This window comes from Diadema setosum, chromosome 7, assembly GCF_964275005.1.
Source record: "Diadema setosum chromosome 7, eeDiaSeto1, whole genome shotgun sequence".
Taxonomy (NCBI): Eukaryota; Metazoa; Echinodermata; class Echinoidea; order Diadematoida; family Diadematidae; genus Diadema; species Diadema setosum.
In genome coordinates, this window is record NC_092691.1 from 14,022,300 (window position 1) to 14,050,172 (window position 27,873).

The following is a 27,873-nucleotide window of genomic DNA, read 5'->3' on the forward strand; positions in this document are numbered from 1 at the left end:
TATACCCCCTTCAAACTTCGTTTGGCGGGGGTATAATATACCACAGGAGACAAAATTTTTGGCTGCTGGCTGCTATATACAGGGTATTAAACAGGCTTTTTTCTGGGGGGGGGATTTTTCAGTGGCTGCATACGGCAGGTGGCCCTACAGACAGGTGGCCGCTAAGGCAGGTTTGACTGTATTACATATTTAGGGACCTTGGGGTGTCGCACTCACCCGAGTATCACAAGTTTTTATTATTATTATTATTTCATTTGCCATTTCAGACAATGCACATGTACATGGATAAACACAAAACACATTTGATTCAGCATAACAAAAATAAGATAAATTATAACACAGAGACAAAGCACAAATGAGAAAAAAACAACAACCCTAGATTGTGACATAGAAAACAGGGATGCCAGGGGCAAGAAAAGGTAAACCTATAATTACCATGACCTGAGAGTCTTCTACCCCTCACCCCATAAACTATGTCAAAATCTGTACATAAAATAACATACATGGTATCAGTCACAGTAAATCAAACATGCAGTCATACAGGAACAAAATGGGAATACGAGGAGGGCAACATAATATGTTGTATTCATTGGGTTGTCATGACCGTCACTCTCTGAAATGACTTCAAAACTGAAATGACATCAGAAGTGCACTTTTAAGAACTTTTAGAGAATGTGACATATCTCGAAATACAATATCGATTATCTCATCTGAAGAGAGGCTTTCCCAGATTACTGGAAACCTATGGATTGCTGTTTGTCATAACTGTTCAGTTCTGGCTTTAAGAAAAAGAAATCACCTTCCACGCAGTCACTAATCTAAGTTACACATAGCACTACCATATCTTATCACTTACATTTGAGAAATGAAGATTTGAAAAGATTCCTTAATTTGGAGGTTTTGTCTGTTCCACCCTCCTCCACTTCTGGCATTGTGCTTCAATCCCAAACCAATAGTGGCTATTTGTACAAATATCTTTTTTTTTTCACTGAAGTGTTAACAACTGTAAAGTTGGTGAATTTTAACCATGAATTCTCAAGAAGAAGACAAAAAATGTACAATCAAGGCCCTAATTTGGACCCCCGGGTGGGGGGGGGGGGGGGCACCCCTGGCTCCATCATGAACAAACTTGAAACTATAGTCATCATTGTACTATCTCATAGGTATTAATTAGCTCTATCACTTTTGGTTCTAGAAAAGAAGATTTATATTCTGTATTTTTTGGAGGGCTTGTTCCCCCCCCCCCCCCCATTTGAATTGAGATCCTATCTCCAAGGGATGCTTCCTGCCATGTTTGGTGAAAATCCATTACACTCTATGGGGTTTTAGAGGAGAAGATGAAAATGTGACCGGCGACAACTGTTTCAGGCAAAAGTCCGGAATTTTGAAAATTAATTTTTTCACTGAATCACATTGCCCATTTCCTAAGCTTTGCATTGATATAAAACACTTGTATTCTTCGGCACCATAAGTGGGCATAGAAAGCGAAATAAAATGCACTTTTAAAGTTGTTAACCTGAAAAAATTGCGAGAAAATGTGCTTTGAAGATTCACCTCTTTCTCAAAGACAATGTCAGAGCGCGATGCCAGGTGAGAATCACCCATCCATACGATGGTGCCAATCGATGTTAAGTTCCGCCTCTAGCAACCACATCACCTTCTGATTTGCTCGCTGGGAGAGTCAAATTTCCCGAGCACCTTCCTCGGAGCTCAGCGTATGGAGCCGAAAAACAATGCATTTCACTCGGGTTTGTTTACCAGTACCTCTTTCAAGATGGCGGATACGATAATTGCAATCTTGATGGTGTACGTGTGTATGGTGCACACATTATGCAATGGCATCCACACGTCATAACCGTGTGCATGTAACAGGAGCGGGTGGCGAATCGACACATTTACAAATCACATTTTCAATGTGGTTGATTTGTCTTTATCATTGGCGACCCTCTTGAAAGCAGAAAATTGCTAGAGCTGGCAAGGGTCGTGCTTCCAGTTTGTTTTGTTTTTACAAGCAGTGCATATGTTGCTTTGTTCGGTGGTGTTTATTTTATTAAAACAAATAAACAAACACGACTCGTTAGTTTGGTGCAATTCTGACGTGTAGTATTTGAATATAACTGGTCATATGTGACCTCTCCTTTCCTCTCATCTACCTTTCCTTGAGTCATCCTGCTGTCATAATTTTTACGAGTAGACAAATTTGAGAATATTAGTTTTCTTTTCACATGATTATATCATGCTACAAGTGACAGGAGTTTCTGATAGCATGATGCACGATTTGTGTAGTGATTTGCGACTCTGATGTGATCAAACCATGTTCCCCATGCATCTGTTTTCACGTTGGAAGTTAGCGCTGCTGTTCACTTTTTTGTTTCACTTCCGTTGTCGAACATTGCGGTAGAATAGCTCGGATAGAAAGCCAAACGAAGAGCACGCACTATAGAGCGAGCGTATCTATTTTAGCAAGAACAATGGAGCATGTAATCATGCACGCGTGGACAAAGCATTCCCAAATCACTGCAACTGGTGTCTCCGAAAGCTGAACTACTTGTATGTAAATGTGTGCAACGCACCAGCCAATCGCATGCGAGACCCTGCGCCGTAGCAACGCTGGGGATATTGGCGCGGCGTTCGAAAGAAGCTCGAAACTGATGAGTGTGATCAAACAAAGGGTGCTTAAAATTCCATTTTCCATAGGAAAACCTTAGTCTTATGCTGTGAAATTTAGTGTAGATGTAGAAAACATATCAAAGATTCGATTTCTGCAAAAAAACCTAAATTGACAAAAATAATGGTCAAAATTTTTGTACCCCGCCTACGAGGGAGTTTGCTCTTGCGACTTTTGCCTGAAACCATTGTCGCGGGTCACAAATGTACAATTCAGGGCACTATTCGGACCTCGGATTCCCACCCCTCCTCGGCGCAAAGGGAGGCACCCCTGGATTAGCCATGAACAAACTTTGAATTACAGTCATCACTGTCCCAACTCATAGTATCAATTACCCATTGAAGACGAGTCCTGAGTATACTGGGGCAGGTGTCTACGGGAAATGCATGTTGTACCAAAATTAGCCCTTCCTTAATGGGTTAACTTAGCTTTACATGTATCACTTCTGGTTCTAGAGAAGAAGATTTTTAAAGATTCCTTAATTTGAGGGGTTTTGGCTCAGGTGAGGCATGGTGCCCATTTGTAAAGATTACGATCCTATCCTGTTAGGGATGCTACCTGCCAAGTTTTGTGAAAATCTGTCATGGGGTTTTCAAAAGAAGACAAAAATGTAAAAAGTTTACGTACAACACATGATGTAGAATGCCAAATATCCAAATGTCCAGAATTTTTACTAGTTGGCAGTGAGCTAGCATTATACTCGCAAAAAGCAGCAAATGAACAGGGAGGTTTCTTTTTCAATGAAGATGAGTATATGTGTATGAGTAGATGTCTAGCAACTTCTGATGGAAATCCACAATGTGAGGAAAGCATGATTTGTGCAATGCCAAAATATATTACAGACTTACTTGAAATGATGCAAGTTTAGCCCTCAAGTCATTTATCTTTTCTTCAGTAGCTATTCGCTTCTCCTCCTCCCTCTTAAACTTCTCTTTCAATGCATACACCTGCTGAAGAAAGCATGATCAAATTCAAGTATTGCATCACAAGGCTGCAAATTCATATTTACTTCAAAAGTCACAGAAACATGGGAAGAAAGAAATGTCTTAATAAATCAAAGGGCTTGTGAATATTAGCATATCCAGTTGTGAAAGAAATGGTAAAAACTTACAGTGTGCTCTGCGTACAAAATATGTTGAAAACACATGGCTGACTTTTATACAGTAATCCCCCAAAAATGTGTCATGTTTCTCTCCACTTACTAATCTGTTTCCATGTTACATTTTCCTACTTATTTGAACATTATTCTTTTCAGTCATAGAGTTAACTAAAATGATACGTGTGCAAGACAAGAGTGATTTTTCACTCCATTTGTAAGTTTAGTGATCCTAACCATAATACCCATGTGATATGATACACTGCGTGTCATTATTTGGGGCCCAATCAAAGAGGTTCTATATGTCATAGAGTGCACGCTCGCATATAGAAGCGGGGCCAATTGAACGACCCGCCGCCATTATGAAAGACGTCGAGAAGTCGAGTATTCGCGAAGGTACCACACGTAATACCTATCACTCTCACTTGTGCTGACATGATTATCTTTGTTTAGGAGCCAAAAATGCCTCAAAGATGTGCAGCATTGGGTGTTCTAACACCAGAGGGAACAAACAGCAACATTTAAGACATAATCGCACATAATTAGCTGTCTGTATGTGTACCATGCACTAATTATCAATATGCAATCAACTTTAAAGCCTCCGAGGTGATAGTGTACTGTATCCAATAGTAAGTGTTTTTGCAGTCCTTCCTGCTGTCTGTGCCTTGAATTATGCATGGTCTGGACTCAAGACATGCATTGTATGTATGTGTGTGTGTGTGCGTGATGCATTGAAAAACAAAAGTGTTTGTGTGTGTGTGTGTTGGAATTTGAAAAAAATGTGGTTTGGTGTGTACGTGTGTGTGCGTATGTGTATGTTTGTTGTGAGTGTGTGTGTTTGTTGTGGGTGTGTGGGTGTGTGTAGGAGTGTGTGCTGTACGTGTGTGGGAGTGTGTGTTGTATGTGTGTCTGATGTTTCTAAGACCAGGCGTCCACTAGGGCGCGGACAAGACGCGGACAAGACCCGGAAAGCAAATTTGGTATTCCGCACTCGTTTGGCAATCTGTCCGCACGTTCCTGAAAGTGTCCGCTCACTATCCTAAACAGGCGCGGTGGAGCACCCCAATTTGCATCTCATTATCGCCCCGTTCTATTTGAATTTCCAACGGGCATCCACGGCTGCCCAAAACGGTGTGCATGAAAAAGTCAAATCTTTACCTTCTCCTTGTGCCGCTATGCGTGCCGCTAGTAAACTCAAACTTCCCACACTATCTAAGTTTTTAAAAACCTTCCTTTTGATGAAAAAATTATGAAATTTGCTGCACTAGAACTTGAGATATTAAAGCGTTTTGAAAATCACCTCTCGCAAAACATGCTCTCTGTTTTTTTCCGACTGGACTATGGCCGGGCTCCAATGTGTCCGAATTTGGCAACATAAGTTCATCAGGCCTCAATCCATATATGGTGAAAGTTTTCGCTTGGTTCCACCTGTACTTTTTGAGAAATCAACTTGTTTCTACAGGGTTTGGAACAGAAAATTGTAGTCAGCGAAACAATTGAAAATGACGTCATTTCTTTTCCCGTAATATTGGGCATGCGTGGTACGTGAGATTCAGGATTTCGTGTTCATTGTTGGTTTGCATGTGACGCAGTCAATTTTGCTGAGTGTCGCACGGCGGTGACTGCTAAGCTGCTGCCGCGCACGCTGCATGCAGCAATGCGTTGTGTGTGCTGTGACATGCAACGCTACAGTGACGGGATTATATATACATGGGACCGACCTGTACGCTTTGCGTTCGTGTCATTTTTGACATCACCTTCTGTTTTTTTCCGACACAACCATGGCCAGGAATATTACGGTATGAAATTTAAAATGCAAGCAGATAAATAAATTTTTGTGTACTTTGTTTGAATGGCGCTTTGGTTCCGCAATCACACTTCGTGAATTTTAGGATGATTTTCACGGCATATTTTTGGTAATTTTGCTCGCCAGGTTTTCGTTAAAATTTCACATTTTATCATTGTCAAATCCTTTAATATGTTATATGTGCATATTCGGACATGTTTTCAAATTCAAACTAACTCAATTTTAATCCGAAAATAGGTTTCCTTAAATTGTTATTAGCTCGAGAAGTTGTTTACTTTTTCTCAACTACGCGAGTACATGTTGTTTACTTTATGCAAATGAGGCTCGGCTGCCGATGGATTTCTGCGAGATAATTGGGGTGCTCCACCGCGCCTGTAAACATGTCCGGGCTTTTCCGCACCTTTGGGAGAGAGAAAAAATTTCCATGTCCAAATTTTGATCAAGACCAAAATTTGGACGCGGAAATGAACTTCCTGACACCTTCGGCAACTTGTCCTGACGATGTCCTCAGGACATCCCGCCTGTCCGGAACCCTTCCGCTCCTTCGCAAACGCTCCTGAAAGAATCTCGCGGTGTGGGGAAGCTTCACGAATGAAAGCAAGAATGTTTTAGGACAGCGCGGAGCTGATGCGGATCTATATATGCAAGTGTCTGGAGCGATGCGGACATTTTGTGATCAAGACATGAAAGAGTCAACACGTTACATGAGCGACATGATTTTGAAAGTTGAAAAATTGATCAATGCAGAATTATGTCAATGAAACTGCAAAAAGACAATAAGGGAGGCGAGGTCCCCATGCAAGCCCCACAATAGACCGGGGGCCCAGAGCATTTATTCAGCTGAAAAGGGTCACACTTTTTGATGGTCTCATCATGTAAGGATGTGGCCAAGGGTCAATAAAATGAATTGCTGGCAAGTCACATCCTGTACCGTAAGCCTAGGGACCACAAAAAGGGACCCCGAAAAATGGATTTATTCAGCCGAAGGGGTCACGGACAAAAGTTGGTGGATATTGTTCCTTTGGGTGTACTTATCATGAAAACAGCAATGCCAGCTATTTTATCCTGTACGGGGCCCCAGACAGTAGCCCCAAAGGGCCCCAGAAATATGGTGTTATTCAGCTGAAAAGGGTCACGGCTAATTTCTTTGCAATGGAAGTAGTTCCCATCAGAGATATCCAAAACACCAATGCCAGCTATTTTATCCTGTACGGGGCCCTAGACAGTAGCCCCAAAGGGCCCCACCCCCCATAGGCCTACGTATAAACACACACAAACATTGATTTTATTCAATTAAAAAGAGGGCTAATTTCTTTTGCAATGGAAGGAGTACCAATCAGAGATATCCAAAACACCAAGCCAGCTATTTTATCCTGCATGGGGCCCCAGACAGTAGCCCCAGACAGTAGCCCCAAATTGCCCCCTTACCCCCTCCCCCTCCCCCCCCCCCCCCCCCCCCACACACACACATTGATTTTATTCAGCTGAAAAGGGTCACGGCTACTTGCTTTTGCAATCGGAAGTAGTACTCATCAGAGATATCCAAAGCACTAAAAAGCCAGTTATTTCATCCTGTACGGGGCCCCAGACAGTAGCCCCAAAGTGCCCCTTACATACACACACACACACACACACACACACACACACATATTGGTTTCATTCAGCCGAAAAGGGTCACGGCTAATTTCTTTTGCAATGGAAGTAGTATCCATCGGATATCAAAATACCAAAGTCAGATATCTTATCCTGCACAGGGTCCCGTACAGTAGCTCCAAAGTGTTTTGCTTTATTCTCTTTATTGTTCGTATCTCTTCTTCTTAAATATGCGCTCCTTCGTCTTCATTTTCGCGACAACGACAACGCGTCCTCCTCATCATCATCAGTTTTGCTGTTCTGGCAAACATTTTCCAGCGTATCGGCTACGTTCGATTTTAGAGCGGCGAGAGCGGAAGACGTGCATAATTGAGTCTGGGAAAGCGTAGGAACAGCATAGCTAAAGCGGCCAACAGCGTTATCGAAGCAGGAATGAAGCGTCGTAGAAACAGGCCTTGATTTTACACGAGAGTAGAGAACTTAGTGAGAGCGTCGTTAAAGGGGGAAGGTCGTGCTTTGATCAAGAAAGCGGCGCAGCAGCGGGACCATGTCGTCGGTGTCTAGTTTAGACTATATTTCCCGTTCTTGTGCCGCTGTTACTACGGTCAGAAAAACCTGGAATTGTTACGCTCATCCCGCGGTATTTACACTGTCACTGCTCTCTCCCCGTTTGAGCTACGATTCAAAATAGGTCAATCTTGATGGGGAGATGAGGAAGAAATTTTGAACCAGTTCAAAATTTCTTCCCGATCTGTAAAATTGCCAGATCCAACCCCATCACCCAAACGCTGCTGCTACGATGCTCCCGGTCCCCGTACACTTTTGCCGCTCTCTCCCGATCTGACAGATTGAATAGATCGGGATGCAGATCTTGATAGTGGAATTACATGTGGGGACACTTTAGGAACACTCCGTGGGGCCCCGTACAGCTATATAACTGGTTTCGGTGTTTTTGATACCTCCTTGAGTACTACTTCCATTGCAAAAGAAATTATAGCAATGATTCTTTTCACTTAGAATAAAATAATACGGGAGCACTTTCCAGCTACTGGCTGGGGGCCCCTTAACTGGATGGGTTTGTGTTTTACATATCTCAGCTGTTAATTCCACTGCCAAGGAAAATAGGCATACATGACTGTTTTCACCTAAAAACAATTAATTCATATGGGGTGGGAATACCTTGGGGCTATACCTGTCAAGGGCCCTGCATCCGGGCCAATATCGCACCTCTTTTAATCGAATTCTTTAATGTTGAATTAAATTTAGCAAAAATTTCGCCTAGATGATGTAGTTCAATGTCATATTAATCTCTTCATTCAATTTTATTTTGAAACATTCACATTACCTCTAACCTTATTCTAAATAACACTTTTTCAACTGAAATCCATATATAAGACAAGTACCATTCCACTATCCGTTCATTCATAAATTCATAATGATATAGTCACGTGATTACATGCCGCGCTCGTTCATTCAAATTGATTTCTGGCCATCTAATTTAACATGTTTAATTTAACATTTAACATGTTAACAGTCAATTAAACAGATATGTTCATGCTTGGCCTCTTTCCTTATTTTCTTTCGAGTTATTGTTTTGTAAGCATCATAGCATTTCATGTTTTCGTATTCGTTTAAGAGACTTTGACACCATTTTTTAACGTGCTTTTTGAATCCAAAGACGCCACAAATTATCTGGCCGTTACGAGCGCTTTATTACGAGCGGTCGGCCAGTTACAAGAAGTCAAGGTAATGATCCTCAAATGTTTGGTTTTTTTTTTATAATTCTTTCTATGTCTTCTAGAGATATACGTCTGTATATATTGTGCTGTCATGACTATAAAAAATGAAGTTAAGCTGCATTACTGGTACACGTATAGGCCTATAATGACATGTATATGAAAGAGAAGGAGCGTTACCAGTCTGGTTACAGAACAACCAAATCCAGTTATACTAGATAAGAAATATGACACTTTTACTGCTTTATAACAGTAATTTATAGATGAAACGAAAACACACATAGAAAGACATGTTAAAAAGATCTGAAACAAAGAAATAGCATGATTTGAATTTGAATGAACACGTTTGGAATTTGACTGTCTTTCGCGAAATTTAATGACTGAAATACACTTTTCGGCAAGTCAAGGCGAATTTGAATGAAAGTAGGGTACCAGCCAATTTGAATACCCATTTTACGAATTCGAACCTTCTATCAAAATTAATGAACCAACAAAAGTGCGAAATTGGCTGGGAAAACCTAACTGGCTTTGATGTTTTGGGTATCTATGATGTAAACTAAGGCCTACTTCGATTGTAAAAGAAAAACAACTACAACATACGACTCTTTTCAGCTAAATGATGTCATAATAATTATGTGGGGGAGGGGCACTTTATGGCTACTGTAACCTGGGCCCAGTACAAGATGAAATGACTGGTTTTCGTAATATGGTCATCTTGGTTGTGCACTATACAGAAGTATGCTTCCTTTGCAAATTTCTTGAGTGTTTTGCTACTGTAACCTATGGGACCCCGTATACAGGATAAGATGACTTGCTTTAGTGTTTGTGATATCTCTGTTCAGTAGGCCCTGATATTAACGTTACAAAAGAATTGTAAGACCATTTTCGGCTGATTCACAGTACATGTATAATGGATGGGACACTGTGGAGCTACTGTCTAGGGCTCTGTGCAGGATGAAATAACTAGCCTTGGTGTGTTGAATATCTCTGATAGGTACTACTTCCAGTGTAAAAGAAATTACCCGTGTTTGGGGCTATACTGTGCGGGGCCCCATACAGGATAAAATAACTGGCTTTGGTATTTTGGATATCTCTGATGGGTACTACTTCCATTGCAAAAGAAATTAGCCGTGACCCTTTTCAGCTGAATGAAACTAGTGTGTGTGTGTGCGTGTGCGTGTGTGTGTGTGTGTGTGTGTGTGTGTGTGTGTATGTGTGTATGTGGAGGGGGGGGCACTTTGGGGCTACTGTCTGGGGCCCCGTTCAGGATAAAATAAATGGCTTTGGTGCTTTGGATATCTTTGATGGGTATACTTCCATTGCAAAAGAAATTAGCCGTGACCCATTTTGGCTGAATGAAACTAATGTGTGTGTGTGTGTGTGTGTGTGTGTGTTGGAGGGGGGGGGGGTGCACTTCGGGGCTACTGTCTGGGACCCCGTACAGGATAAAATAACTGGCTTTAGTGTTTTGGATATCTCTGATGAGTATGCCTACTACCAATTGCAAAAGAAAGTAGCCATGACCCTTTTCAGCTGAACAAAATCAATGTGTGTGGGGGGGGGGGGGGAGGGAGCAATTTGGGGCTACTGACTGGAGCCCCGTGCAGGATAAAATAGCTGGCTTTGGTATTTTGGATCTCTGATGGGTACTACTTCCATTGCAAAAGAAATTAGCCGTGACTCTTTTCAGCTGAATGAAACTAGTGTGGGTGTGTGTGTCGGGGGGGGGGGGGGAGCTCCTTTGGGGCTATTGTCCGGGGCCCCGTACTGGATAACATAGCTGACTTTGGTGTTTTTAATATCTCTGATGGGTACTCCTTCCATTGCAAATGAAATTAGCCGTGACTCTTCTCAGCTGCACGAATTAAATCAATGTTTGTGTATGTTTGTACGTATGGCCTATGGGGGGTGGGGCACTTTGGGGCTACTGTCTGGGGCCCCGTACAGGATAAAATAGCTGGTATTGGTGTTTTGAATATCTCTGATGGGAACTACTTCAATTGCAAAAGAAATTAGCCGTGACTCTTTTCAACTGAATAAAATCAATGTTTGTGTGTGTTTGTACGTAGGCCTATGGGGGGTGGGGCCCTTTTGGGCTACTGTCTAGGGCCCCGTACAGGATAAAATAGCTGGCATTGGTGTTTTGGATATCTCTGATGGGAACTACTTCCATTGCAAAAGAAATTAGCCGTGACCCTTTTCAGCTGAATAACACCATATTTCTGGGGCCCTTTGGGGCTACTGGCTGGGGCCCCGTACAGGATAAAATAGCTGACATTGCTGTTTTCATGATAAGTACACCCAAAGGAACAATATCCACCAACTTTTGTCCGTGACCCCCTTCGGCTGAATAAATCCATTTTCCGGGGTCCCTTTTTGTGGTCCCTAGGCTTACGGTACAGGATGTGACTTGCCAGCAATGCATTTTATTGACCCTTGGACACATCCCTATATGATGAGACCATTAAAAAGTGTGACCCTTTTCAGCTGAATAAATCTTCTGGGCCCCCGGTCTACAACCAAACCTCTCTTCCACGGAATTAGGAAAAGGTAAATATCAGCATTTTCCAGTCCCAAATGCGGGAAGCAAAGCAGAAGGCAGTGGATAGTTTGCCAACTGTAACTAGGAAAAAGAGCAAGCAGCACTCTCCGCAAAGTGTAAACTTTGTTTGTTTTTTCTGTCAAGATTTAGGGCACTTCTTAGCAAGGGCACTTCCGGCGCGGGGCATAATTTGCACAGCGCTAGCGTGCGCGTACGTGTACCTTACCTATAGCGCCGCGCCGACCACGGATACTAGTACAGTATAGGCAGCTGTACCGCCCGAGCCAGCGAGTGGCCAGGCCTGTCATACTCGTACACTGTAGTGACCGCATGCATTGCCCTAGGCCGGCGGACGGCCTTGCATATAGCATGCACCACTGCACGCATAAGCTAACACATACCGGTACAGCGTACTGCTTGATCATGCGATGTGCACATCACAGATCAGTCATCTCTGCATACGCTGAAAATATGCTGGAAAATATTCACCCACCTGGATATCGTCATGGAATGCCCATCTTTTTTTTTTTTATTTGTTCTCTATCGAAATGTCGCGAACACAATCGGGAACGAACCGTGATCTCGAACTTATCCTGTCTCCGAAGCAACTTCTTCCAAGTAAGTACGTAGGCACTAGGCCTACTACCACTACTAGTAAGTCATGCGTGCACGTACTGCGCTGTGGAGTCACCCACAAACTTCACCCAAGCGGCCACGTCACGTCTCGCATGCCAGTAAGGGTCCTATTTCTGCAGATTTTTTTTTCATTTATTGTCGTGCGAACAACACATGGCAGCTTAGCAGCAACAACCAATAGTTGTATGAACAGCAATTTCTTAAGAATGGAGAAATTTCAAATCATATTAAAGCTGTAATTCAAGTCGAGAAATCAGGAAGTACACGTAAAATACAGTCGGTTGTGTGTGTAAATAGCATTACTCACGTATCACGCGCGTACGAACGGAAGTGAATTTACTACCGGACTATCCCATAATGCACCGTAAATGACGCTTAAATCAACATCCAGGTACTTTTTATGTCATTGGCGATAGCGAGAATTACATCAATATAACAAATTTAAGCCAAACATTTAACCAAATGACAAAGGAGCAACAAAAACGTTTCTACATTACAATAGAATGCTTTAGAAGGAAAAGAAGATGTGAGTGAGTGCTGTGCGAGTGCAATAAGCGAGTTGAATGTTTTTATTGGGGTCATTTTCTGATATATGACTATTCTTCAGTATATCAGTATAATAATACTAATAAATTCAGACCAAAATATAAACAAACTCATATCAATAAACTCTATTTTACCAAATATATTGAGCTAAAATATATTTCTTTAAACTAGCATTGAAAGAAAACAGTTGTTCATGTTTGTAGGGAGTCGGGTAAAGCATTCCATGTATCAGGTCCGTGATGTGAGCTATAAGTGCTATCTCAGCATCTCTCACAGCTGGTATTTGAAGCAACAGGGCAAAGCGAATTTCGGCTGGTGTGACCTCCATGACGGCTAGCAGTCAAATGAGGACAATTCAAAGTCAGCGCCAAATTTATACCTTTCCATTTTCCTGGTATTGTCCGCATGTCTAACTTATGTTGTCTGGAAGACATCCCGATTGTCCGCGTTCATTCCTGGGCCCCATTTCATAAAAAGTTGGTATGATAACAACTCTTGCTGGAATGGCAATTGTCATAGTAATGACAAGAATCCAGCTTCCTGATTGGCTGTTGCTATTGGAAGTTGCAATATTCCAGCAAGAGTTGCCATCTTAACATCTTTTATGAAATGGGGCCCTGGTGTAATCCTAGCTGTTTCTGTGCTGCCCGGCTATGATTAGCATATTCAGAGGTATTTCGCGCTCTTCCTGAGTGATTCCTAGGACACTCCTAGGAATGTCCGCAGTCAGTCCGCAGACAGTCCGCGGACATCCCTAGGAATGTCCCAGGACAAGCCGATTCGCACATTTTTCCGCATCTGACGTGGACAGGATGCCGAAATGACAGAATTTGCTTCCGCAACCCTTCCTGGGCTTGTCTGCGCCCTAGTGGACATCCGCCTTGAGTGACATACATTATGTGAAATCAGTACTCCATACCAAAGAGTATACACTGTACCTTTCTGCAATCTTTTTTGAAGTATGAATGCATGTTTAGCACTGTTTCGTCACATATTTGACACATTAGAGCAAGTCCTTTTTTCCTCAAAACACGTATACTGTGTTGAGAAAGTATCTCTCTTATAAAATCTGGAGGCATATGGACAAATACTGATTTTCCTTAAAATTAGAATGATTTTTCCAACCCAACCCCATCTTCGAAGCTGTACTTTACATGTATTACTATAGGCACTTCCAGGTTCAGGCTTATGGTAGTCAACCTCTTTCGCGCGCGCACGCCACTGTTCAATTGGCCCCGTTTTCATTTGTACACACTGAATGGTGAGCGCTTACTCTATTGCATGTAGAACCTCTTTGGGCCCAATATATGAAATGATAGATATCATCTTTCAATTCTATCAATTTCAATTTATTTTCATATTTCCAACAAACAACACAGAAACTAGAAATGCCGCTATGGCGACTGGTATGCCTCCGCAATAATGTATGACTCTCCTACAGGTCTATAGTACGTCTTGACAATGTGTGATGACAGTTTCATCTAATTGGCAAAATATTAAAATGACATGTTATTATGTGTTGAGTGTTCACTTTCCTTGAACTAGGTTTAATCAGATGAATGGCTACATTTTCTGAGAGCATGTATAACAAACTTGGGGATTTGAGGACTTTTACTCGACTTCTGACCCTTTTATAATTCTATGCATTTCGCAATTTTCACGGTATATAGAAAAAGTGGAATTTCTGTATTGAATAGTTAACTGTTAGCATTTTGACCAATTTTTGACCCTTGACCTTTGACCCTATGACCTTAAAATCCCCAAGAAATATCACTGTCAAGCAGAATTGTAGTTTCATGATGATGCCTTCCGAGATATGGAGGAAGAAGTAAAATTTAGCACTTTCACTTGACCTTTGATCATTGACCATTTGGCTAAAAACTTCCTAGAGAATCTCTATTGGGTACGGTAATACATGTATACACCAAGAAAAATCATGCAGGCATCGCATAAATATGATGAAAAAGTAAAATTTAAAGAGTTGACATTGACCTTTGACCCCCTGATCTTTGACATCATGTCCCCCAAATTCCCTAGATAATCACTGCCAGTCAGTACATGCATATGTACTATATTCCATGAAGATACAATTGTACCTTGAAACATATTTGAGATCTTGAAAAAAAGTGAAATTTTAACATTTTCACTTGACCTTTGAACTTTGACCTCTTGACCCGAAACTCTCACTCAAGAATTTTTAGTGAGTAATACATATACACACAAAGTTTTAAGAAACTACCTTCAGGCATTGCATAGACATGGGGGAAATAGTGAAATTTTAAGCATTTGACCTTGACCTTTGACCTTGAGCATCTGCACCCAAAAGTTGATAGGTACAACTTCGCCCCCTCATACATGTTCCTGCCAAATTTCATTAGGATACCTCAAACGGGTTTTTAGTTATGCTGTCCACAAAATTGATTACGGACAGACGGATGGACGGACGGACAACCCGAAAACATAATGCCTCCGGTGACACTTCGTGGCGGAGGCATAAAAATATAATTATACAAGACAAAATTGTACAAGACATAAATCAGATGAAACTTCACCGGAATATATAACAGTTTGTCTCGGTATAAACAGAAAGGTCGGTATACAGCAGAGTTGAGCTATGGTCATAATGCGAGAACTTTAAACTATAATCTATCAGATGTAAAAATAAACAGTCATGGTGAAACCACATTTAATTAAAAGTCTCGGAGCAACCTCAGAAATTTTAAGTTAATGTTGATTTGTGCTTGGCACGGATGTGGGCCAACATTCTCACCAAGACCCAACCAGAGTATATATTGTCCTAATGTTTGGCCTGACTAACCTCATGTTCACTGGCCTTCTCCTCAAGAGAACGGATCCGCTCCAAGGCCTTCTTGTGTGCTAAGTTCACCTTGGTCAGCTCCTCATTCAGGAAGTCATTCTCTTCCTCAAGCTCCTAGACACAGTACAGCAAGAGATATGTCATATACAATGTAGGTGTATCCATTTTCCCCCTTTTTTGAGGGGGAGGGTGTTCAGACTGAAAACATACAAGATTAATACAATTTGAAGGCTATTGACAAGAAATGTAATGAAAGTATATACTGAATTTTCACAACCTTTGCTAGTCTTAACCTTGACATCCATTACAGGAAGAATGCTACTACATATCACAAATCCTGGAGCCACTTTATCAAAACATGTATCACAGATTCTAATAATCATTTAACCCATTCCATACTGAATTTTGAAATCCCCATTTCATTAAAAAATGTTACCATGGCAACACAATATTTGACATTAACAAAAAATGAAGTTTGCACAACTATACATCACAGCCGTCACATATGCCAAATTTCAAGTCAAATGCTCAAAAGCTGAGGGAGTTAGCTGAATCCATATTATCGCATAATTTTCATTCAAAATTCAATTCAATTCAATGTTTTATTTCATTTTTCGACAAGAACATAATACAAACATCACTTCTTTTTTGTGAACAGAAAATCAGGTGCGTAAAACTATGTAGGATGAAAAGAATATGCAATAATTGTAGCACCTTGCAATAATTACACATTATCATAAAACTCAAGTGATTTGAAGTAAGTAAACATTGTGGATAATTCGAAAAATGGAGGGACCCACTAAAAAGACAGGTCTTGTAGAATGTGGGCCCCTCAGACGAAAAACATCAATTAGAAGTAAAGAGAAGGTCTGGAAGCCCACTATAGAAACAGATCAACAAAATAGACACATGTACACACGTAAAAAACATGAAACGGGACTGAATAGGAGTAGCAGTACACAACAGACAGTTGACTACGAGATGAGACAAAACTAACATAACGAGGCCCCAACATCAAGCTCGGCTTACTGGGGATCCTCCTGTATGGTACCTTGACTTTTTGTTTATTATCATTATGTCTTCGTTCTTTGTCACAATGATTGATTACCTGTCATGTGCAAAATCAGCCATGAATTATTATGAATAATTATGAAATGTGCTGTTACCATGGCAATACATTTTTCAATGACAAAGATAAATTTTGCACATCTAGGTAATACGATGGTCACATGTGCCAAATTTGAAGCCAAATGCTCAAAAACCGAAAGAATTAGCTGAACCAAAATTTTTGTATGATTTTCACTTAAAATATTACCATGGCAACACATTTTTCAACAATGACGAAAGATGAAGTTTGCACATCTTTTTACTATAATGGTCACATGTGCCAAATTTCAACTTTGAAGACAAATGCTCAAAGACTGAGGGAGTTGACTGAATCCACTGTATTTTTGTATGTTTTCATTCAAAATATGCTGTTACTATGGCAATGCATCATTCAACAATGATGAAAGATTAGGTTTGCACATAACTGTACTTACCATAGTGGTCATATGTGCCAAAATTCAAGCTAAATGCTAAAAGACTGAGGGAGTAAGCTGAATCCACAACATTTTTGTATGCTTTTTAGTAAAAAATGCTGTTACCATGGCAATGCATCATTTAACAATGACAAAATATTAAGTTTGCATATTTACGTACTACAGCAGTCACATCTACCAAATTTCAAACCAAGTGCTCAAAGACTGATTGAGATAACTGAATCCACAGTATTTTTGTACGATTTTCATTCAGGATAATACTGTTACCATGGCAACACATCATTCAACAATGACGAAAGATTAAGTTTGCACATCTACGTAACATAGCTGTCACATGTGCCAAATTTCAAGCCATATGCTCACAGACTGAAGGAGTTTACTGAATCCACAATATTTTTGTATTCTTTTTAGTAAGAAAATGCTGTTACCATGGCAATGCACTGTTCAACAATGACAAAAAATCAAGTTTGCACATCTATGTACCATAGTGGTCATATGGGCCAAAATTCAAGTCAAATACTCAAACACTCAGGGAGTTAGGTCAATCCACTATTTCTGTATGATTCGCAAAAAAAAAAAAAAAAAAACTACTGTTGCCATGGCAACAGATTTATTGACAAACAAAAAAGGTGTCTTGCATAACTACACATTAATTGATCATATTTCCCAAATTTCAACTGAATTGCTATAAAACTAAGAGTATTTCGATTCATACATCCTGTAGAATTTCTTAAAAATTTGCTGTTGTCATGTCAACGCATTATACAATACTAACAAAAGAGGTGTCTTGCACATCTTCCTCTGATAGTGGTCACACATGCCAAATTTTTAGTTAATTGCTCTAACAAGGCAAGTGCCAAATTGTGTCTCGCCCATTCGCGTACAAGGAATTAATATTTTTTATAACTCTCACAAGTTAATTGACCTGCTTATGACCTTTGACCTTGTGATGACCTTTAACTCCCCAAGGGATATCTACCGTCCAAGTTTGGTCACAAACGGACATAGGGATCAAAGTTATGAGCCACAATCAAAACGCGCCCTAAAAACATAACATTGGGCTTTAAAAGTTTGTTGACCCCTGTATGTGACCTTTGACCTTGAGACGACCTTCACCTCCCCAAGGGACATCTTCCATCCAAGTTTGGTCACAAACGGACAAAGGAATCAAAAGTTATGAGCCATAAATGAAATGCGCCCTAAAAACTTAACATTGGGCCCTTAAAGTTTGTTGACCCCTGTCTGTGACCTTTGACCTTGTGATAACCTTCAACTTCCCAAGAGACATCTACCATCACCCATGTTTGATTGCCATTGTAGCAACATGTGCTGAGTTACGTGTGATAAGAGAGTCTTGCAAGTAAACTTAAACGTATGACCTCAAATGACCTTTGACCTTATCATGTGACCTCTTACGACACCATTACATGAAGGTACCCCCAGTGCATCCATCACCCAAGTTTGATTGCCATTGTAGCAACATGTGTCGAGTTACGTGTGATAAGAGAGTCTTGCAAGTAAACTTTAACGTATGACCTCAAATGACCTTTGACCTTATCCTATGACCTCCAATGGCACCATAACATGAAGGTACCCCTAGTGCATCTATGACCCAAGTTAGGTTGTAATCCAAGCAACTTATGTGAAGTTATTTGTCAAAAGAGAGTCTTGCAGGTAAACTTTAACATAGAAAAGAGAGTCTTGCACATACTCTTTAATATATGATCTCAAATGACCTTTGACATCATTACATGACCTCCGACAACACCATAACATGAAGATACCCCTAGTGCTTCTATCACCCAAGTGTGGCTGCCATTGCTGTAACAGCTGCCAAGTTATGCATCATAAGAGAGTCTTGCAGGTAAACTTTAACATTTGTGACGGACGCCATTTGGATCCCTTAGTCTCGCCTTCACCTCCGGTGGGCGAGACAAAAATGAGAAAGTAGCTGGATCTACAAGTTTTTATGAAAATATGCCATTGCCATGGCAATGCACTAAGCGATACTAACAAAAAAGGTGTCTTGCACATCTACCTTTGACAGCAGTCACACATGCAAAATTTAGGGTCAATTGCTCAAAAAATGAGAGTAGTTCGATCCACAAGATTTAGCAATGGATCGACCGACCGACCTCCCGACTGCCCGACCTCCCGACCAGCCACCCAACCTCAGAGTGATTCCTATATACCCCCATACACACTACGGTATGTGTGGGTGGGGGTATAAAAACCTGAAAGAATTAAAGTTACAGTTCACATGAACATAAAACAATTGGGGAAAATAGAATAATTCAGAAACTTTGGATTTGGTGTTTGGTGCTCATAGAACTAAAATGTATTGCATGAAACCTGTCTTGCTGCTATTGAGCTTGTGCACCTATTTATTGCTATGGTCACAAATCAAAGCATGGAGTGTTTGATTTATAGTCTGCCCAGGCACTGCTGGAATTAAAGCAGTGCTGATTTTCTTTTTCTTTTTTTCTTTTTTTTTTGGGAGAGAGGGAAGAGAGAGAGGGGAGAGAGAGAGAGAGAAAGAGAAGTCAAGCAGGCTTAAAGTCTGACAAATGCTGGGGTGGTGCTACGTCTATTTCCTTTCAGTTGCTGGCCATCTTAGGCTGCGTTTATCTAAAAATTTTCTGAGGCAGAATCACGATCCTAAACGCATTTGAGACATTTTCAGGGGTTAGATAAACGCAACCGTGTTTTCAGACGCGTTTAGGAACGCCGTTTTGAAATGCGTTTGAGACCACGATCGCTGATCTGTGAGTAGATAAACGCAATGCCGTTTTGAAATGCGTTTATATCTCAAGGTCAAATCCCAGCTGTTTCCGGTTGTACTCTCTACCCATTATTTGTGTGTGACTGAGGAGGCATGTTTTGTGGTTGCAGTTGACCTTTATTTCCCGGGTCAAACGGCGCAAAGCAGCTGCGCAGTGACACCACTGGAATCACGATTGTATGATGGTTAGATAAACGTGGCTCATCGAGAATCGCGTTTCAAACCACGTTTACAAACACCGTTCCAAACGCGTTTGGAAACGTGATTCTCTCTCTCAAGTTAGATAAACGCAGCCTTAAAGTCACAATTCAGCAAAATTATGGGATTTTCTATGCAGAAGCTCTAGGCTGTGACCTACTGATGACCTACCAATTTCTGGGCAGTCCCCCACTAGGCACCAGCCGATTTTCAAGAATTACCATGATTGGTGAGGTATCAACAATGCTACTGTTGGCCTGTATCTTAGAGGTAAGTGAGATCTACAATAACACTGCTTGTACTTCATTTGTTTTTTCAACAAAAACTTTACAAAAAAAAAACAACCCAGGACCTGCCTGAAAATCTAGCTGCTGTCTCTTGAGGAGTGTGTCGAGCAGCACCTTCAAGACTAACAGTGGTTGGGCAGATTCCAGGAGAAATTGAGGAGGCAACAAGAGACCCGGGGGTCTAGCGCTCACCTGAGTATTGCAAGTTCACCTTCCAAGCATTCTTGCAGACTCTTACCTGAGAGCATTGGAAACTTGTGGTGAGGGGTAGCTTTGAGAGCTGGGGTCATGGTGTCCATTTGCAGTACTTTGCAGCTTTTGCAGTACTTTGTGTGACATTTCATCAGTAAATTGACATGTGTAGTTTGTCTTGCTAAAGTCGGAGTTGCGCACCTGTGACATGCGCCAAATTGTGTAGATCGTTCCATGGTTTGCTCGTTTTTAATTTTTTTTTAAATCATTACTGGCTTATCCTGGGTTTTAGAATCCTCTCTTTCCAGTTGTGTGCATCAAAAAATGAAGATAAGAATTATAAGACAATTAGAAAATGTCACTACAGTCTTGTTTAAAATAAGAGAATCAGTTCTGATTCTGCTGATCTACATCAGTAAAAAAAAATCTGTCTGCTTCCAATAAATCATGCTAGACCAACACAGAATGGGTGGAGCAAACTCAACGTTGGGATGGAATGCTGAACCCTGAAGCCGCCACCAACAGAGCAGACCTGGAGAAATCTGACACTGAACTGGGTACATCTAGAAGGTAGAACGAGATGAAGATGTTGCCAGATGTCTAGAAGACAGCCCAAAGAATGTCTTCTAGGGGGACCCCCATGAACAGGGTCCAAGAAGCGCTGATCTCCCTGGTGTTTTGAGACTGGGACCGACGAAGATAGCGCGTCCAAGCCCGCAGCTTAAATGGCCCGTACCTGGCAACTCGGAACAGTGTTCTTAGAACCTGGAGAGAACGGATCCTTCCAAGTGAGGAAGAGCTGCTTATGGTGATGCAGGCCCAAAATGGAAAGGAGACCTGTAGACGACCTCAAATGGTGTCCCCTGCCCCAACGTTCGGGGGAGTGCATCAAATTCTTTCCACTCTTCAGGGCACTCCTGAAAGAGCGAATCCCCACTTTGGTGCTGGGGCCTGAAGCCCCAAGGGCATGAGCATGACCTCTGACCATTGATAGAGGGTGGGCCCTGGTGTGGTACTGAATACCTGCTGTTGAGGAGGCCTGCTGGTAAACTGCCATGGCCCACACCTCGTGCACGAGTTGAACGGGCTTGTAGGAATCTAGTGGAGGTGTAATCAGCGCATTTCCTGTAGGCGCATTCTTCATTAAACACGCAAATCGCCTGCCCAACAAAGAAATAGGAACCCTCATGTGGGATGGAACAGCTGATGAGTTCTGCATCTCTGCTGGCAAACCCCATGGCCTAGAGCACCATGGCTCGTCTTTGCCTTGTGGTGTTTGTCTGTTTTCTGGTGTGACATGGAGCTCATCAGCCCTGGGGAGAAGACCAACCGATACACTGCCATAGGCAGCCACGCACATCAAGGTTCATGATAGCTCTGCTACCTTGGTACATTTGTGATCAATGTACACGAAAGACTTGGACCATAGCACATTACCGTGGAGTTTGCATTTGGCCACTTGGAGCATTTTGGGGGAAGGGGACTCTGGAGCCAAGTACTTTGCAATATCCTCATATTGGAATTGGTAGTCTTCAAATAGGGGGATTTTGTGACAGGCCCAGGACTGGCCCTGGAGTACAAGCATAGCGGCAGGTTCTAAAACTTCCCCGATCATTTTCATGGGCTGTAGAATATCAGTAAGAGCCTGGGGACGGGTGGATGGAATGATCCCCATGGCTGGCAATGCCGCATCCCGATCACGGGAGACATCCCAAGTCCTGACCACATCCATGGGAGGAGCGATACTGCTTCTTGCTTGTTCGACATTATGAGCTAGGAGATTGGCTGGGAAGGACAATCCAATGATCTGAGCTGCCCGGTGGAGCAAGGCTACTTGGTTGGAGACCTGCCGCAAGCTCTTCCTAGGTGGGTGTCTCCTCAGGAGGCACCTGATCCTTGCCAGCCTGGGCCTGAGAACAGGAGGCATGAGAACTATGAGGGGATAAGCCGCCACTTGAAGCCACTTGCTCAATTGACCCAGGGCCACGGATGGCCGACTAGGCTGAGGTATGAGCTCCAGTCGTTGGGATGAAACCTCCATGCCTACAGCGTGTAAGATTTCCGTCGCAGGGCAAAGCTCCTGGGAGCCTGAGGACAGGTGGACTGAAGGGAAACCCTTGAGACCCACGGAACCAGAGGTGGGATGGGGCCTGAACAGGGGTCTTGTGTGGATGGCGCATAAAGCCGCGGGGCATGGCCACCTGAGGCTGGAGCACTTGCTCCCGAGATTCCAGAGGGAGGTTCCGTCCAGCTGCCAAGCCAACCTCGCTGACCCTCCGAATCTGACTCAGAGGAGGATGCACAGAGATCGAAGGGCTCACCGTCACCAGAGCCTGTATGAGGAGGAGCCTTTAGCAGGACTTGGACAGCAAGACTAAATAGAATCAGACACTGAACCTGACTCCCAACATAAATCAGGAGGCTCTGCTTAGGCACAGCAAGCCTCGCCCTGTCCAAATTTTTGCACAGTTTGTTCCACTGGAGATAGTCCCAGAGAGAGCACACAGAATACAGGTTTATTTGGGAGTACAGGGAATGGTCGTCCCAAAGGGGCAGAAACTTGTGGCATTTGGAGCAATTTTGAACCATCTTGTCAGCAAACTGGCCTCCCTGCCGAAAACCCCCTCTTTTTTCTAAGCCTGTAAGGAAGAAACAAAAAGAATACCATACACACACAGTAGAACAACAAACATAGAGAATAAGTCTGAGAACAGGGCTTAAATGGCCATAAACGCATCTACAGCGAGGCCTCCCAACCAAGTAATGACCTCGGTCACTTGACGCTTGAGTTGGGGAAAAGCAGCTAGACTGCCCGTCAAGACACGCCGCTTGCATGCATGCAAGAGTGTACTGTGGGCCTAAAGACAGCGGAGCGGACTCCCATCCAACTACTGGATAATTGGAAAAATATTAGAATGACAGGTTTGTCACAAATGTGCAGAGTGTTCACTTTCCTTGAACTAGATTTAATTGGAGTCAGAGTGCAGGTATCTGGGGATTTGTGGATTTTTACTTGACTTCTGACCCTTTTAGAAGTTTATGCATCAAGTAATTTACAAGGTATGGAGAAAAAGTGTAATTTCAGTATCAAATGGTAAAACATTAGTATTTAAACCTGGCCTTTGAACCTTGATGTTTGACATTAAAGTTCCACAGAGAATCACTGTTAGGTAGAACATGCATAAGTATGTAATAAGTTTCATCATGATACCTTGAGTTATTTTTGAGATGTGGAGGAAAAAGTGAAATTTAGCACTTGCACTTGACCTTTGACCTTTTGGCAAGAAACTTCTCACAGAGTATCTATTGGGTAATACATGTATATTGCAAGTTTCAAGAAAAATCCTGCAGGCATTGCATAAATATGAGGGAAGAAGTGACATTTTGAGGAGTTGACCTTGACCTTTGACCCCCCCCCCAAATTCCCTAGATAATCACTGCCAGTCAGTACATGCATATACATACCTGCCAACCTCTGAGAAAAAAAAAATCAGAATCTAAAATGCGACAGCGCGCAGCACGGTTGTCTGAGGGCGCAAAGCGCCCGAGCGGGGGGAGAATGTGGGAGGGTGGTGTCCCCCCTCCCACGCAAGGGACTTTTTGCATTTTTAACATGTAAAAAGATAATTTTCCTACACTGTTTACAGCAAATTTACCTTCATTATCATGTCAAGGGTTGTAAATGTACACTGTAGGTCTACTTTAACATCATTTATCGACTATTTTTATCTGTTATTGCATATCAGCATTATTTTGCGATTGTGTATTCATTTATGTACTACATTAATGATGTAAGAACAATCTTACCAAGATTACAAAGAACAAGGATTACACAAGTAGGTCATCAAATTCCCTAGGACTTTTGTAGATTGGCTCGAATGGAACACAGTTTTGTTTCTCTCGCAGTCAGCATTGCTATGTTACACGACCAACACAATCTTTGCTAGCTTGACTAGAGCAGGATACCTACAATTTGTAGATACCTTGTACCACCACTTGCAGGTAACTTCAGTATGAAAATTTAATTCCATGCTTGATCAACTCTCATCTTTGGCTTCAAAATGTCCTCATATGAATCCACCTGAAACCTGCAGAATTCTTTAATTTATAGTAGTAGGCCCTACAGTGCAGCATGCAGTACACACTAACTTTAGATCTAGTAGCAGAATCTACTAATATTTTGTAGTAAGGTAGTAACACTAATAGAAACAGTTAGTAGGTCTGCAGTGTGGTGGCGGGGCCTATTTCACGAGTATGCCTTCAAAAATGTGTAACGTTAGTTATATATAGGGTCTAGCGCACTTAAAGTGCTCTAACTAAAACTTAAAAAAGTAAAAGAAGATCCAACTCCAAGAATAGTAAGACGGCTTTCAATCACAACATTCCACATGTTTCAGTTAGAAATTCTATTTCTAGTCCACGCAATTCCCACGTTGAAACGTTGTCATTGACATGAGTCAAACGACATCAATCGTATGACTTGTTGAACTGGTCAAACTTCCATGGCATTAGATATTCCGCAATACAAGTAATCCATTACTTCCAAGCATAAAAATGACAAGGCAATGACAATGTGATCCACAATTTGTCCACGAAATACGGTAGAACAGGTATGATACTACTAACCTGTCCTTGAAGAAGTTGAACAGATAGTACACTGCGTAAATGTAAACACGTATGTTTCACAGCACATGGCTCATTACTACACAAATTTGAAGCTCAACCAATGAATGCCAACTACTGGAAGGGACACTGTGTGCGATGAAGAGAAGCCCAGTCAGTTGGCAAGCCCAAAAAAACCCGTCTAGAACATCCAAGTCCTCGCACGCGTGACCTTAACTTGACCCCGCAGGTCATGGGAGAGCGCGATTGCAGAGTCGTTTTGACATGCTCATATCTTGGTCACTGAATTACGTTTTCACATAATTTTTTTTTTATTTGATAGGTAAAGGTTAAAACTTTCATGCATGCTTGTTATTTTTTCAAGAACGACATGAAAAATCATCACATCCGTGGCTAGTTAATTGCCGACGTTCTGGAAATAATGGGTTCAGATATTCTTCTAAAATTCCTCTAAAAGTCTTCTTATTTCAGTGTAGGGCACAACGAAAGTTATATCATGTAAAAGAAAATTTATTCAGCTTTAAGATGATACCTAAAAGTGTATATTGATGATTTGTAGATGGGTCAGCAGCCAGCTGAAATTGTCGGGATGTCATTTTGTTTTTCTCGGCACCGAATCTCGTAAAACGTACGCTGTCAGTCGGCCATTTACCACAAATGACGTGATTAATTAAGCATTGTGATCATCGATTACGCCATAAAAAAATGCCCTATGCTCAATGATATAAGCATAAATATTATAAGCATGAATATCATGATTGTAAATCTATAAATGAAAACAAACCTCATGCAGTTTTTCAAATATAGCTGCTGAAACAAGGGAATCAAAACCTATTTTTTTGTACGAAAATATAGTACTGTCCCACGTATAGAAATTGACGTGTGCTCTCGCTGCCATTGTTCATGTGTGTTATGAGCGACCCCAGCCCAGGGTACTTGACATGATCAGTCGTTGTGTCTGGACATGGACGGTAATTACTGCCTGTTGCTGGACCTCCCTCTCTCTTTCCCCCCCCCCCCTCTTTCTTCGATGTCTTCCCCCACCCCCTTCAATTTGCTTCCCTTGTTCTTGTAATTTGTATGTTCGTTTGGTTTGCTTTTGTTCCCCTTCTAATTTCTTGGACTCGAAGTGCTATACGATTCTCAGTTTCATTTTGCCATCAATCATTCAGATTATTATCCTTCAATTCAAAGCATCCTCAGCATCCACTCAAATACACTACCTAGAATATTTTAGTGCTACTTTTGATTTTTATCTCTTTTTCTTTTTCGTTTTTGTTAAAAAAGAAATAAAAAGGGGGCGCTAGGTGCACCCCCCTCTGGATCCGCACTGTTTCTAGTTATACCGTTCACTCCCATTTAAGAACACAGTTATATCAAAAAAGATTGTACCGTACCTTTTTTTTTTCATCAATAACAACAGAGAAAGGAGCACAATCAAGTTGTTTTTTTTTCTTTATAAATGTATATACATCCCCATATGATGCATCACGCGTTACCCTGGGGTACCATACCCCAGGTAACCGCGTTGTGTAGCGCCACCTCACATCCACTCGAGGACAGCCAGAGAAAAATGCATGCACTGTGTGTGTGTGTACATAGCATTCCCATGCCACTGCATGTTAAGGCCGTGTCACACCAGCCTTGCGTGCGACTTCCGAAGAACATTTTTGCTATCCGGAGGTCCCCGCACATGACCCGCACATGACAGTACCCAGCATGTATCTCAAAAGTAGTCACCCGGAGGTGCGCACGCTGGCTCTATTTACCCGCTGCCAAAAAAGGCCCTGTCACACCAGCTAAGCGGGCTTATTGCGTATGGGGATTTTTCAGCACGCAGAATTTCTGCGGCCGGACAAGGTTTAGGGCGAGTTTGGCGTGGGTATTACATGATAAACGCGTGATACCTAAGTCCTTCTTGCGTGTATTCCGTTGAACTGCATGTTAGGAGCGTGGGTGTCACGTGATAGCTTCGTGATAGCTTCTTTTATGTCAGTTACGGGCGACATACGGGCTCTGCGAAGTACCTGCGCCACAACTGCGTGTTATCTGCGTACTAGTCGCCTGCGAGGTGAGTGCTAGCCTGAACAATAGGCTGGTTCGAGTGGATGGGCAAACAATCATTTGTCAACTAGCTTTCAAGAAGTGAAGATGCCCCGTAGACGGAAAGTGCACAAGGGCAGAGAACGTCCAGTGGATGGACAGCCACAAAGCCCGGAAGATTCACAGCAAATGCATCAAATTGCTGCTGAAGTCCATTCGGTGGATGAAGTCCTGTCCGAAAGGGACCAGGTAGTCCTCGACGCCACAGAGGACAGAGGACAAAGAAGAGAATTAGCCCACAAATGGCACGCACTCCCTTCACATAGGCATAGATCAGCGGGCAACTTACCTACTTCAAGTGGGTCAAATGCCTGTGAATTGCGGCGGCTACGGCCCTCCTACTGGTGTTCTGCGTGGAACTCTTCGGGCAATCCTCACGACTCATCCGGAAATAGTTTTGGTCATGCTCAAAACTTTGCTGCGGGAAAATTGGACTAGCGTGCGCACCTTCGGGCAACTAAGAGATAAGTGCTAGGTACTGTCAAGTTCGGGCCAACTGCGGAAAGCTCCGGGTAGCAAATTTGTTTCCCCGCAAGTCAAGCCGCAAAACTTCCCCAGATACGGTATGACAAGGCCTTGAGCATGCTCAAAACTTGTTCCCGAAGAGTCACGGGAGTTGCCCGTAGAGGTACGCGCAGAACACAAGTAGGAAACCCTTACCGGTAGCACCTCACAGGCAACTCCAAAGCAGGTACTTCGCAATCC

At 42.2% G+C, this 27,873-nt stretch overlaps 1 protein-coding gene across 1 annotated transcript in view; it reads right to left on the reverse strand.

The window, feature by feature from the left end:
* Positions 1-27,873, reverse strand: part of LOC140230890 (uncharacterized) — a 297,769-nt gene that overhangs the window by 56,051 nt on the left and 213,845 nt on the right. Inside the window, exons 10-11 of the mRNA XM_072311033.1 lie at positions 15,443-15,556; positions 3,517-3,615 (exon numbers count right to left, since the gene is read on the reverse strand). Of these exons, the coding sequence (XP_072167134.1) occupies positions 3,517-3,615; positions 15,443-15,556 (213 nt within the window). The remainder of the gene's footprint in view (positions 1-3,516; positions 3,616-15,442; positions 15,557-27,873) is intronic.